Source organism: Chanodichthys erythropterus, chromosome 19 (assembly GCF_024489055.1).
Source record: "Chanodichthys erythropterus isolate Z2021 chromosome 19, ASM2448905v1, whole genome shotgun sequence".
NCBI lineage: Eukaryota > Metazoa > Chordata > Actinopteri > Cypriniformes > Xenocyprididae > Chanodichthys > Chanodichthys erythropterus.
The window spans coordinates 3,629,334-3,643,471 of record NC_090239.1 but is presented as its reverse complement, the minus strand read 5'-3'; the positions used below and the strand labels follow the sequence as shown (position 1 = coordinate 3,643,471).

At 37.7% G+C, this 14,138-nt stretch overlaps 1 protein-coding gene across 8 annotated transcripts in view; it reads right to left on the bottom strand.

The window, feature by feature from the left end:
- Positions 1–14,138, bottom strand: part of dock1 (dedicator of cytokinesis 1) — a 273,581-nt gene that overhangs the window by 85,491 nt on the left and 173,952 nt on the right. For all 8 annotated transcript variants that reach the window (XM_067368773.1, XM_067368774.1, XM_067368776.1 and 5 more), the window contains one exon: positions 13,826–13,920. In XM_067368773.1, coding sequence (XP_067224874.1) covers positions 13,826–13,920 — 95 coding nt within the window. The remainder of the gene's footprint in view (positions 1–13,825; positions 13,921–14,138) is intronic.

Here is a 14,138-nt window from a genome sequence, read left to right as displayed (position 1 = left end):
GTGTGAACATACCCTTAAAGGTGCTAAAGAGGATGTTTTGTTTTATACATTTTTGCAATATTACTTGAAACTGTCTTTATTAACCGATGAAAGACTATTTATTAAGTGCACTGAAAGTAATAATATTAATATACATCATCTGTGCACTAGGTAGGGCCTTAAAAACATCAGCCAATCGTTTACGTGATCATTGTGAGAGACGAGTGCGGCTGCGCTCTCCAGTAACTTTCCACACTCCACAGGCGCTGCATGCAATGTTTTTGTCCGGAGACAGGAGTAACAACTGCAGATTATGAGTCACCTGCGGTGAATCCGACATAATGAATCCAGTAACACGACACAGCGAATGCCGGTGGTAAACACTCGTGTTCCAATACTCGTGCAGGAGTTTTGGGAGGCGTTCCTTTGAAATGAGCTGTGAAGGAGGGGGGTTGTTCTTACGCATGCGCTCATTTCAAAAAGTCTTTGGATTCTCAGTCGACGAAAAAATCCTCTCTATCACCTTTAAACACCTCTGATACACATGGGAACATTTGAAAGCAGGCGTCTTTCAGCGGATCCCTAATATATCCACTGATAGACGCCTGCTTTCAAACGCTCCCGTGTGTATCTGTGCAAGCGCTCAGTGAAGAGTGTCAAAGATGTCTAACAGGTTTTTGAAGCGTTGATCATTGTAGCCAATCACAGACCATTTTTTTGAGCGTGTGAACACAATGACCAATAAGAGATGTTTAAGAATCTGTTCAACAGTGCTCAAAATGCTAGGGGGAAATGCTGGTAGTGTCACATTTTTAAAATTTCAGTACCAATGAAAATTATTACATACTGTGGCTTCTCCTACTTTTCCTAGACTGATTTTGCATCAGTTAGTCAGGAAGTGATGATTTTGTTCTCTTCGACTCACTGGATAGAAACGCTGCTTTATTGGCAAATGTTTTATGCAATATTGCAATTTTGCACATAAGTTAAATCCACATATTTTGATGGACTCTTAAATAGACTTTAAGAGTGTGTTCTTTCATCTAAGAACAAATTGAAAGAGTGCAGCCGAATGCATCAGAAAGCATGAACGCATCACAGCAAGACGCAATGCAACAGTCAAAGATGTCTATCCATTATATGTGTACAAAATCCAGCACACATCTCCTCCATCAGTCTTACAGTTGGACTGTTTAAGTCACAAGACTGAGGCGATAACTTTATCGGTCAATTGGCGAGTAACTTGCAAGTTTTATATACTCACCAAATGCAACTCCGGTTCTCATTTATCACTTTGGAAGTGTTCATTTCAGAATAATGATGCTCAAAGCCACAGAGATGATGGAGGTGTTTTAGGGAGGGCTGGGAGAAAAGATTAACAATCACACAGAGGAGGAACATTGAGATTACGGCTGATAACCATCAGAGGCTTGGAAACAAAACACGACTTGCAGAGATTAGAGGGGCTTTTTGATACCTCAGATGTTTTGATACTCGCTGTGATGCCAAATAAGTCAGACTGAAAAGAATCTGAGAGGCCTGAAGGGTTAATTTGATCCACAGCTGGAGATGTCAAAGGTGTGGGGTGGTTTGGAGGTGTTTGGCCCGGCTGATGGAGAACCACTTCACACTGCCAAAGCTCTTTGGCTCATAATAAGATTGGCATCTAAGCTATTACACCTCAGAGCCTTGCAGTCACTACAAGTGAATAACTTCAGCACACAAATAGCACAACAACATACAAGCAACACTAAATCAAGCATGACAAACTTTAAGTCCCGAAACACACTCTTTGCGTGTATGTGAATGCAGGCGCTTCTAGCTACGCAGGCTCGATTTCATGCATCGCTGCATTTAGAAATGCATCTGCGCGGTATGTTTGTGCACACTGTGTGATTCATTTTTTATGTGAAACCATGGCTCTCAAACCTCAAAACAGTCACAGAAGTTCACAGAGCAAAGCCGTTAGGAGTGAAAATGTAATTCAGTAAAGTAATTCAGTATTTGTTTCTTTAGGAGTTGAGCAAGGGCCTTCACAGCTCATTCAGAGAGGAAAACAGTGACATTGACACGATGACAAGGGTCATGCTAGCAAGGCCAGTCTTAGTCATGTGCTCATACGCATTAATGAGATTGTAAGAAACTGATGATTAGGGTCAGGGGGTCAAAGACACACTCCTCTTCTGTTCTTTCATCTAGTCACTCCCTCCCATCAGTCTAAACTCTTCTCATTTCAGTGTTAGTTGTGCTGTGTGCTCGTTACGATTCTCACTGCCAATTACTAAAAATTAAACTGCGGGAGGGAGGATGAAAATATAGTCGTCAATATTTTTCACAAGGGGGGCATTGGAATCATCTTTACCAAAAAAGATGAAAAGAAACAAAAAGCGTAAAAGATCCCTCATGTGGCTTGTGATTCGGGTTGGTCAATCTGAATAGAGGGAAAATAAATAAATGCAAATAAAAATAAATAAATAAACTGAAACCATTAAAAGTTAATACATATATAATACATACAATACAATGGCATCAGCAATGGTCCAAAAAAAAGTAAATAAAAATTAAAAAAATAAAATAGAAATAAAGGTAATAAATACATAATACAATAAAATGGCAGCAGCAATGATCGATCTGAATGGTAAAATAAAAATATAAAATAAAACAATATACAATTAAATATAAAATATATTTATATTGAATTATTATATTATTATAATAAATTAATCAAATAAAATTTGAAGGGATGAAGGGTGTAACGTTAGGGGTCAACGCACTTCTGCGTCATCTTAATGAGACAATCAAGGAGGCACCTTCATCTTTTTCCCCTTGGTTTACTCTTTATATTAATATGCATTCATTTACTGTAGTAACATTATAAGCTACTGCTGGTCTTTTACTTTAAATATGATGTATATTGTGTCTATGTATTTGAAAAATTTGAATGGGTTCAGTGCTTCCCACAGCTTTGAAATATACTTGCGGTGGTAGCTGGGCGAAAAATCCTCCTATTACCCACGGCACAAAAATGGTCTACTACATGTGACAAACAAATAATGTGTGATTTTTAACAGTATTTTTATTTAATTGAAATTAATTTTAATTACATAGCATATTACATTTAATTACATACTAATATTATGCATTATTTTGCAGTGTAAATTATGCAAAATTACAGCATTGAAATGGTTCTCCTTGCTGTCATACAGTGTCTCTCTCAGTGAATGGGACACAGATTGTACTAGTAAAATGTATAAAATGAATAATTGTGTGTCAAATAATGTTCTTAGTCTTTTCTTCCTGTGGGGGAGACTACAATAATTTACTATGAATTAAATGCAAATCAAATTAAATACAATTTATTGTGTAACCAAAATACCAATAATGCCCAAAAGAAAAAGAAAAAAACTTGGCGTGTGACTTTTAATTATAAACAAGTCTGAAATACACAGGTACTCTTATTTTGAAATGTCTGTTCTATTGCAGGCTGATCCTTCAGATTCTTACAATAGTCTAAAACATTTTATATAAAGGCCATAAAGTAGACTTTGTAATAATTCATCAACTTGAGTTCATTAGCAATCGCTTGGCATAAATCTGCGCTTTTCATTGATTGAGAACCACTTTGAAGCAGACTGAAGCGCTGTTGCGCGAGCTTGTAGAACACGCAACAGCGCCCCCTTGTGACTTTGCAAAATGCAGCGCCTGTGGGAAAAAACAGTTCTGACGCACACATAACGATAGGGATGGGAATCGGAGGGTACCTCACGATACGATATGATCACGGTAAATGGCTCACGATAACGATAATATCGCGAGTCAGCGATTCTGCGATAATCGATATATCGCTAGACAATCCTATAATGATACATCGCGATATTGGTCTTAATATGAAAACAAAATGCACGTGAAAAGGTTAGTGCAGGTTAACGGATAAATCTGATCTTATATGTACATTTAATAGAGTTCACATCACCAAAAGCAAGAAATATGAGGTGCATTTTATTGACCATCAGTTAATTTCAAAATCAAAGACTGCAATAGGAGAGAGCGGCAACAGCACTGGTATAAGGTCTTATTACTTTTAATGAAGATAATTGTGTGTTATGCGTCTGCGACTTACTTTCACTTTCATATGCAGCAGTTTGCGCGTCAGCTTGCTGAAGAGATCTGCGGCGATGTGTGATGCAGTAGCGTTGTCTAATCTGACTCTCACATGTTTCAGTTTTAGTATTTTTGGGAGAAGTAAAATTTACATATGTAGTTTCAACAACCAGATGCATTTAGACTGAGCATAGACAGTTTTGACTGGAATGCGTCCCAGACCATCTCCTGAAATGGTTTGAGCGATCGGATTTAAATCAGTCTCAAATGCGTTTTTAGGCATTTAGGCATTTAGACCTGGTCTTTTCACGATCAGATAGCTATCCGATCAGAGAAAATGCATGAAGTCACCAGGTGCAAACAGACCCTTTGACGTTCTTCAAGCGCTTAGATATACACGGGAGCGTTCGAAAGCAGGCGTCTATCAGAGGATCCCTAATATATGCTTTCAATGCTCCCGTGTAAGCGCTCGGTGAAGAACGTCAAAGATGTCTACGACTGTTACATCAATGGTATAAAAGTGTGTCAAGACTTTGAACTTAAACGTGGCTGGGGCATCTGTTTTACTCACACTGCTGTCCGCCATCCTGTTAATAACCTCTTTTTCTTAGGCTAGTTAACTTAAGTTCACGTTTCCCTCATTCATGTGTCGAGCGCCGCCTTGAAGTAGGACGTTTTGAGCAAAGAAATATATATATAGCGCTTTATTTTTTTTAATTAAAATATCTTTATTTGGCGCAGCGATACGATTCTCGTATCGCACAGAAGGATGACGATATATCGCCATATCAATATTTTGTCCCACCCCTACATAACGAGCAGGTACGAAACGACTAGTTTATCGATCGTGGATGGTTTCATTATCTTGTGCGGATATAAAAGTAAAAGAGGATAAAAATAATAATATACTTGGGCGGCCGTTATTATACATGGGCGGCCCGCCCAAGTAAAGTCTATGTGCGGGAAGTACTGAGGCTGATAAAGGTAGCTGTAACGTATTTTTGTTGAAGTATAATGTCGTTTTGACCATAATAATGTACCAAATCGGTAGTATAGAAAAATACCATACACACATTGGTAAAAATCGAACTCCGAGCCTCCTGCATCCATTCTATGACAACAAACAACTTCCCTGTGCAAAGAATCATGGGGGCCCAAAGTGTCCATCAGCTGAACCCTTTGAAATCCTTCATTCCGAAGGGCCCTTTGAAGTGGCCAGTTTTGAGCACTTTGGTTTGGAACTATCCCTTCAATATGCCGGCCGTGATTGTTTTCACTTTGAAGTGTCCTTCGGAGGGCGATATATCCAGTTTGGAACACCCCGACTGATGTCTATTTACAACATGTTTTTGAAGTGTTGATCACTGTAGCCAATTACAGACATATCTGATAATCTCATGAACACAATTGCCAATCAGAGGTGTTTGTGAATCCGCTCAACAGCGCTCAAAGCGTCACATTTTTAAAATTTCAATACTGACCTGGTATCAAGGTCGATACTTTTGACAACACTAGTCCACAACAACAGCTGAAAACTTTTGTGACATTAACACAAGGATTCCTGACTAGACAAGACACATCTGTTGCAATAAAACAATTGTTTTATGACATAAAAACCCTTTTTGGAGTTTCAAACCTGTGACAAAATTCTTTAGTGATTTTACAATGGGGACACTTCAAGGAACATCTCATTCACAAAACACGTCAAACCACATGATTCACCTATTCAAACAGGTCAACCCTGAATCATGAACAGAACAGCACATCTTGAGGGTCCTTTTGCACTCTTTGTTTCTTTTGAGCTTTTTTTTTGTAAAGTTCATTCTGAATCACAAGAGGCCTACAACAACAGCAAGCAGCTAGCGAGCACAACAAATGTCATCATGTGCAAATGGAGTCACACTGGCTGAATCGAGAGCAGCTCTCAGACTGAGAATGGTACGTTCTGAGAAAGGTCACTCACATGAAACAGCACAAAGAGACTGTGGAAACAAGAGGGAGAATCAGCTAGTATCAGAAAGACATGATGTCCTCCGGCAGCACGTGGAGGAAGCAGCCGTACGGTTTTACAAACCGATGAAATGCTGACATCACAAAAGTGAATCTCTGGAGGTAAAAACCACAAACTTTATGAGACTTTATGAGGGGCAGAGACGTGCTCTTAATAATGCATTGCTTACTTTTAAACCAAAACCATGCCCATAAAAACTGCAGTTTACAACGAAAGCACCTCAAGCTCTCCAGAGAGCTAGATTTAATCTAAGAAGTTTCTTCAAACACAAAACTATCCTTAGCTCTAATGTTTCTTTCTCTCACCAAGAGCGATGACATGCAAGGACAAATTTATGAAACAATCCCACCACTTCAGCACACTTTAGTGTGCAAAACTCTGCAGCTTTCACATAATGTATTACAAATTAAAACAAAATAAATCAATAAAAAAAAAAAATCTAATATGCTTCTTAATAAATAGATACCACACACACACACACACACACACACACACACACACACACACACACACACACACACACACACACACACACACACACACACACACACACACACACCAATACTCTTACAGCAAGGATACATATTTGATCAAAAAATTTGCTGAATATTTAGCTTGGCATAAATTACTATGAATAAATTACATTGTAAGATGCATTAAAATAGATAAGTTATTTTAAATTAACAGTATTACTGCTTTTACTCTACTTTTGATCAAATAAATGTGTTGGTGAGCATAAGGGACTTTCAAAATCTCAAAACCTCACCAATCTCAAACTTTTCAATGGTAGTATGTATACATTATGTCTGGACACATTGCTATGAATATTGTGTGAGTTTTATTGGCGTGACTGATTTGCATAATTACTATAATTAACTGGGTGCTAAAACAACACTATCAGCAGATTCAATTCATTCTTAATGAGAGACGTGCTGGAGAGATGACAGGTTTTGAAGTAAAAATATGTTTAAAACTTGTTGGATCACATTTAAGACTAATTTGGGACACTTTTCTGAAAGTTGATGTGAACACAGATCAAAAACATGTCAAAGATGGCAGCTCAAACATCAACTGATTTTAAAATTAATTCAAAGTCTGCAAAGTTAGTCCAGATGGGAAGCGAGAGAGCTTGTGATCTGTGAAGACAGCAACCTCTTCAGATTTTATGCAAGTCAGAATAAAATTACTATGCATAGAGGTGCTGGTATATGCAGTGTGAATGTATAAGAACCACATCCATATTTGCACTGCAAATCTGAAATCCACCGCCTAACACATTATTTATGCAACTGTTGTTGCTATGTGAAAATGGGAAACTTCTCTAACACATAAAGCTACTTTATTAACACAAGTGTTAATTCACCTGGATAAACACAAGCGTCACATGAAATCTAATCTATGATTGTCCATTAATTGAGCGCAGCTGTCTTCATTCAACATCACCTGCATTCTGCTCCACTCACACTGTGGTGAATGTGACTGAAGGTGTTAATCACATACTGGAAGAAATAGAAACACTATTCCAGGCGCGTTAGACTGATTCCCGGCAGTTCACGGTTCAGGCCTATTCATAAAGAACATATATTTACACCTCGACAAGATGCTACAACAAAACAAAGCATCCCTTGGACCCCCTCATATAGAGTGTGAACTTATTCAGTGATTTTCACAGCATTTTATTTATTTATTTATTTTTTTTTTTTGTATGTCACAATTGTTAATATCCAAGCACCCTGAACAAATCCAGTTATTACTCTAAAAAATGCTGGGTTAAAAACAACCCAAACCCAGCAATTGTGTTAAATGTTTGACCAACGTGCTGGGTAGTTTTATTGAACTCATCTATTGTTTAAAAAATACTATATGGCTGGCTTAAAATGCCCAAAATAGGTTGGAAATTAAAAATCAGACACATAATTACTGTGGAAAAAGTGAAAGTCACGACGTGTGGCCAAGTTTGGTATCCCATACTCTGAATTTGTGCTCTGCATTAACCCATTCAAGTGCACACACATACCGTGAACACACATCCAGAGCAGTCCCTGTATAATTGTATAATTGTGTGTGAAATGTAGTATAATTACTAGAGACAACAGTAATAATCAAAAGGTGAACATTCACTACATTCAAAAAACAAAAAACAAAAAAAAAAATGCTGGGTTAAAAACAACCCAAGTTGGGTTGAAAACAGACAATGCTATTATTTAAAGCAATTAGGTTGCTTTAACCCAGTGAATGGGTTGTTTTGACCCAACCTGCTGGGTAGTTTTTATTGAACTCAACTATTGTTTAAAACACTGTATTGCTTGCTTTAAATGAACCCAAATTATATTGGAAATGAACATTTATTAATAAGTTTAATGAATAATAATTAAACAAAAACATTTATTAAATTGCTTATTAATGAATGTTCACCTTTTGATTATTATGGTTGCCTCTAGTAATTATGTGTCTGATTTTTACTTTCCTGCCTATTTTGGGTTCATTTTAAGCCAGACATATAGTCATTTGTAAACAATAGTTGGGTTAAATAAAACTGCCCAGCAGGTTGGCCAAACATTTATCCCAACCACTGGGTCAAAACAACCCAATCACTGCATTTTTATGACTGTACTCAACTTGAAAATGTGAAACCATAAATTTAACACCTTATAGACAAATATTGCTCAGGGTATAACATGAAGAACAATATGCCAGTGACTAAAATATTAGTTAATTGGAATTAATTAAAATCACACTAACATTTAATTTAATGTCTGTGATTCGAGTTGCTGTGTAACATCGCTGTTGATATGAAAATGGAGAGTGAGCAGTAGGGCACATCATACAAGTGTTTATCCGCCTCCATCAATGTCGCCCACTGAGTGCGTAACAGAGAGAGACTGTACATTGTTTCTCCACTGTCTCGTGCACCTGTTGACTCCACTTTCCAGTGCACAGGATGTGATGCGCGCACCTGCGGGGTGGAGGGACTCCATCAGTGTTCCGACACGCAGCTGGCTTTTGCCAGACTCTATGAATTCCAATATCAAAGCTGACCTCTCCTCCAATCAAACCCGAATCACAGCAGCTGGCAGCAACGCAAATCCACAACAGTTTTCCTCCACAGCAGAGAGAAGCAAAGAAATACACGAGCTGTGTATTAGTCGAACAAATAAATCAAAACGTTAGAGCCGTATATTTCATCCAGCCACATGTCTACAATCTCAGCACGGATAGACAGGAAAATAACTCAGAACTTCAGAGAATATCTGTGCGATCTTACACTGAAACTTATTTCTTTGAACATCAGAGCTTCTCATCACATTCGCTCATCTGAAAAAGCACAGGCCTACTTTATTTACAACAGCAGATAGCCACGTTTTCTGAAGAGAAATGAGAGTGGTGCTTACACGTGCACAGGCCTCCGCCATGAGGATAGAGTGATGCTATAAAGTTACAGCAGTGCTCTGGGTGATTGCATGTGCATTGCTATGTTTTCGATTGTTACAAGTAATAAGAATCCACCCTCAAGTCTCTGTGGCTGTTTATACCTAGTATTAAAGGGGTCATGAACTATGTTGTTTTATTGTTTTATAATGTTTCCTGAGTGTCAGAATTTAGAAATGAAAGGCATTTTTTCCAATTTCTGCAAACTAACGAATGCTTTCATCATAATTAACAGAGTAAACGTGATGTAACTAAGAGATTTGTTGAACATATCAGGACTTTTGGCGAGAGTCATTGATAAACTCTCGCTGTTTGATTGACAGCTCCAGCGAAATTAGTGTTTTTTTAGTGTAAAGGAAGCGTTCTTTGATTGCTTTCTATATATAATTTAAAGGGATAGTTCACCCAAAAATTAAAATTTAATGTTTATCTGCTTACCCCCAGGGCATCCAAGATGTAGGTGACTTTTTTTTCGTCAGTAGAACACAAATGATGATTTTTAACTGCAGCCGCTGCCGTCTGTCAGTCAAATAATAGGAGTGAATGGGAACTTCTACTATAAGAGTAAATACAAATTGCTTAGACAAATCCAAATTAAACCCTGCGGCTCGTGATGACACATTGATGTCCTAAGACACAAAATGATCGGTTTGTGCGAGAAATAGAACAGTATTTATATAATTTTTTACCTCTAATACACTACTATGTCCAACTGCGTTCAGCATTCACTTATTGAGGTCTGATCGCGCTCTGACAACGGCAGTGATTTCTAGTACTCATTGAAGTATAAGCGCAAGACATCACTTCTGCTGTCAGAGTAATGTGTCGTCACGAGCCGCAGGGTTTAATTTGGACTTGTCTATGCAAGTTTTATTTACTCTTATAGCAGAAGTTCCCATTCACTGGCAGCGGTTGCAGTTAAAAATCATCATTTGTGTTCTACTGAAGCAACAAAGTCACCTACATCTTGGATGCCCTGGGGGTAAGGCGATAAACATCACATTTTCATTTTTGGGTGAACTATCCCTTTAATCACAGTTTAAATAACAGATTATTTTCATCCTACTAAGAAAACCAATGTGAAGTTGACCGTTTAGTCACTGGTTTGATTTACTGACACATAGACAAAGAACATCTGACTGTACGTGAATCATTAATATCAGATCAGGCGTTAGAATGAACAAAGTTACTTACATGTTGTTGCATTACTGTCGAGTCCATATCGTAAAAGTCTGTTTGCAAAGCCAGCGCTGAAATGCGATTGATTTACCAAAGAATCCACAGTGAAATGTACCGAATACAGATAAATAAAGCTCAACTGAGACATTCAAATTGTTGAAAATAACCATATACCTAGCATTAGAATCCTTTGAAAGGTGATGTTATTCTTACTCCTGTAATCGCTCTTCTCTCCTTGTCATCTCACTAAGTGGGTGCCAGTGGGCGGGGCTAACATTACAATGATGAAGTAGGCGTTGATTTCTTCTGCAGAAGTGCCTATTTATTCTTCTTTCATAAATAGGCACATTCCACAATGAGTTGTTATCTGGGCTTGGTTACAATAAAAGCTGTTTTTGGACTAACAAGAAAGTTAATTTCTGAAACTTCTGAAACGGGATATTCTTATAGTATGATGACTTCTTACATGTCAAAAGCTCAAGGAAAATGTGATTTATCAGCTCATGACCCCTTTAAGATGCATTTTGGTTGATCGGATCACAAGTGGACGACGCTAAATACAGGTGTAAATGTCTAAAACGTTTTCAGTTTGCCCACTTTCAACCACTTCCAGAGGTACTCGAAAACTCATTTGACCGGATTGCTTTCATAGTGTAGACGCTCATGTGGTCAAATGTGTTCGAACAGCCACCTCTCCGCCTACTGACTTAACGCGTAAACATTATGGGAAGCTCTCTAAAACCAGATGGGATTTAAAGGTGCCATTGAACGTTTTTTTACAAAATGTAATATAAGTCTAAGGTGTCCCCTGAATGTTTCTGAAGTTTCAGCTCAAAATACCCCTTTTTTTTTTTTCTTTTTTTTTTTAACTGCCTATTTTGGGGCATAATTAGAAATGCGCCGATTCAGGCTGCGGCCCCTTTAATTGCTCACGCTCTCCGCCCCCTCCTGAGCTCTCGACTCTATCATTACATTTACAAAGTTCACACAGCTAAAATAACCCTCAAAATGGATCTTTACAAAGTGTTCGTCATGCATACTGCATGCATACATCTGATTATGTAAGTATAAATTAAGTAAGTAAGTTTTTATTCATTACTGAATGAGTTTGATAGTGCTCTGTGGCTGAGATTCACCTGTTTTCCGGAGGTCTTTTAAACAAATGAGATTTAAATAAGAAGGAGCAAACATGGAGTTTGAAACTCACTGTATGTCATTTCCATGTACTGAACTCTTGTTATTTAACTATGCCAAGGTAAATTCAATTTTTAATTCTAGGGCACCTTTAAACTTTGTCAGCTGGACGCCCAAGTTTGGTTTAAAGTTGAAAAACGTACCAAGCACAATGTTCTTCACCATTCCTGATTTCTAACACAGACTCACAGCATTCAGCCGGTCTTGCAGCTGTCAGAGCAGAAACGAAAGATGATGCTCTCCGTATGTTTTCCGTCATCTCCATGTGCATTCATATGTGAACTGCACAAATGTATTTTTTGTCCATTAGATGAAAAGATATTAAAAAACCCATACATTTACCCACCCGCAGACCCTCCCCTCAAAGAAATCAGGACAGAACTGGTTGAAAGTGGACAAAAGAGACCGATTAAAACACCAGGTGTAAACGGGTATGTGTCTCCCTCATCTACATGTGATCCGATCGACCAAAACACATCTTAATACCAGATGTAAACAGGGCCTGTGGTATTCTAGACTCCAAGATATGGCTTGGGTCCCTCCAACAATGCAAGTCTGTGGGATTTTTTCACCTGTTTTATTATCCACAATGAAAAAAAAAAAAAAAAAAAAAAAAAAAAGTAAGTCTGATTACTTAGTAAAGTAACAGCACACCTCTCCTCACTGTTTTGTGGCATCATGCTAAGTGTGCAAGTGTAAGCTAAACACCACAAATAGATAGTATAAGAATAAGTGTGAGCACTTTAAGAACTCCTGCTTGCCTCAGCAAAAAAACACTAATTATACTGACAAACAAAAAGGTTCATTCAGATCAGGGATGCTCAGAAAACTCTCCAAGACTGCGACAGGAAACTCAGGTGTGACTTCCTGCTGGCTGTGAAAGCGCACTAAACCTTCATCTTCACAGTCACGCTGGACGCGGTTTGGCAGAGGAGTTAAGAAAAGAGGCATGAATAAAACAATACACAACAAGAGAGAGAGAGACACGCACCAAGATTCATAATTCATATCTTTCATTTCAGCAGCCGCCACACTTCTGATAGAGCGAGAACAGAAGGTGCACACGCAGGTGCACACAGAAACGCTACATGCCTGACACACACACTAACTGATGTTGCACTGATGGGAAAAAATATTCGCAAACACATTCTTGGCCATTTCTGACTGCTGTTTCTAAGCAACAGAGGCATGTGTTGAAGGGAGAGAGAGTTAATGTAAGCAATGCTCCCTCTAAGCTGCACACGTACACGACTGCACATTTCTGATGTTGCTCCAGCGCAAAATTGAAAAAAAGAACATTTGCACAGAAGGCTGACTCAAAACTATGTGGGGGGGTGGAGGGAGAACGAGATTTACTGAATCAGAGCTAAATGAATGAACTGCATTTCAACTAGTTCATTTAAGTCAACATGAAACCTCACTGGAAACCAGAAGTAAATTTTAAGTAAGTCAGTCAGTTTCATTTATAGAGCAGATTTAAATTCAGCTTACTGAAGTGCTGTACAAAAACAATCATAAAATACAATAAAATATAAAATGAAATAAAATAAAATTAACAAAGAAAACAATTACTAACCCATAATTTAATAATCGGGAAATGCTAAGGAATAAAGATAGGTCTTAAGTCTAGGCTGTGTGATCTGTACTATTACTTTACACTGCAAATTCTATATATAGAAAGTCCTAAAACAGGGCAGACAAGAAGTTTCCGAATGCATAAAACACCACTATCAATAACTATCCTGACACAGTTAGCTGAAATTTTTGCAATTTATATATACAATTTACAGTGCAAAGCAATGGTACAGATCACGCAGTCTGGATAGTGCTCTGATGATTAAAGGGTCTGACCAATAGAAAGAGGCTGTAGTGAAGAAGAAAATCATCACAGGAAACACTGGTTAACAAACAGCATGGAGCAAGTCTACTTACTTATTTTGCATCATGTTCATTATGACCCAGTCAGCAGGATAGACATTCTTTCCAATGAGATCCTTAAACATGATGAATGTCTCCATGAGGAAATCCTAAAGGAGAGTTGCAGTGTTGTGGATGAACCGGACATGACAAAAACATGCAGAAGTATGCAAATATATTTATTGATTAATTTAAAATTATTTATACATTAATACTATTTATATATAGATATATTTATAAAGTTTTACTTAGTTTAATATATTTATTATAATAAATATATTACACATTTTGTATACATATTAGTGGTACCATGGATTAACGGCACTCT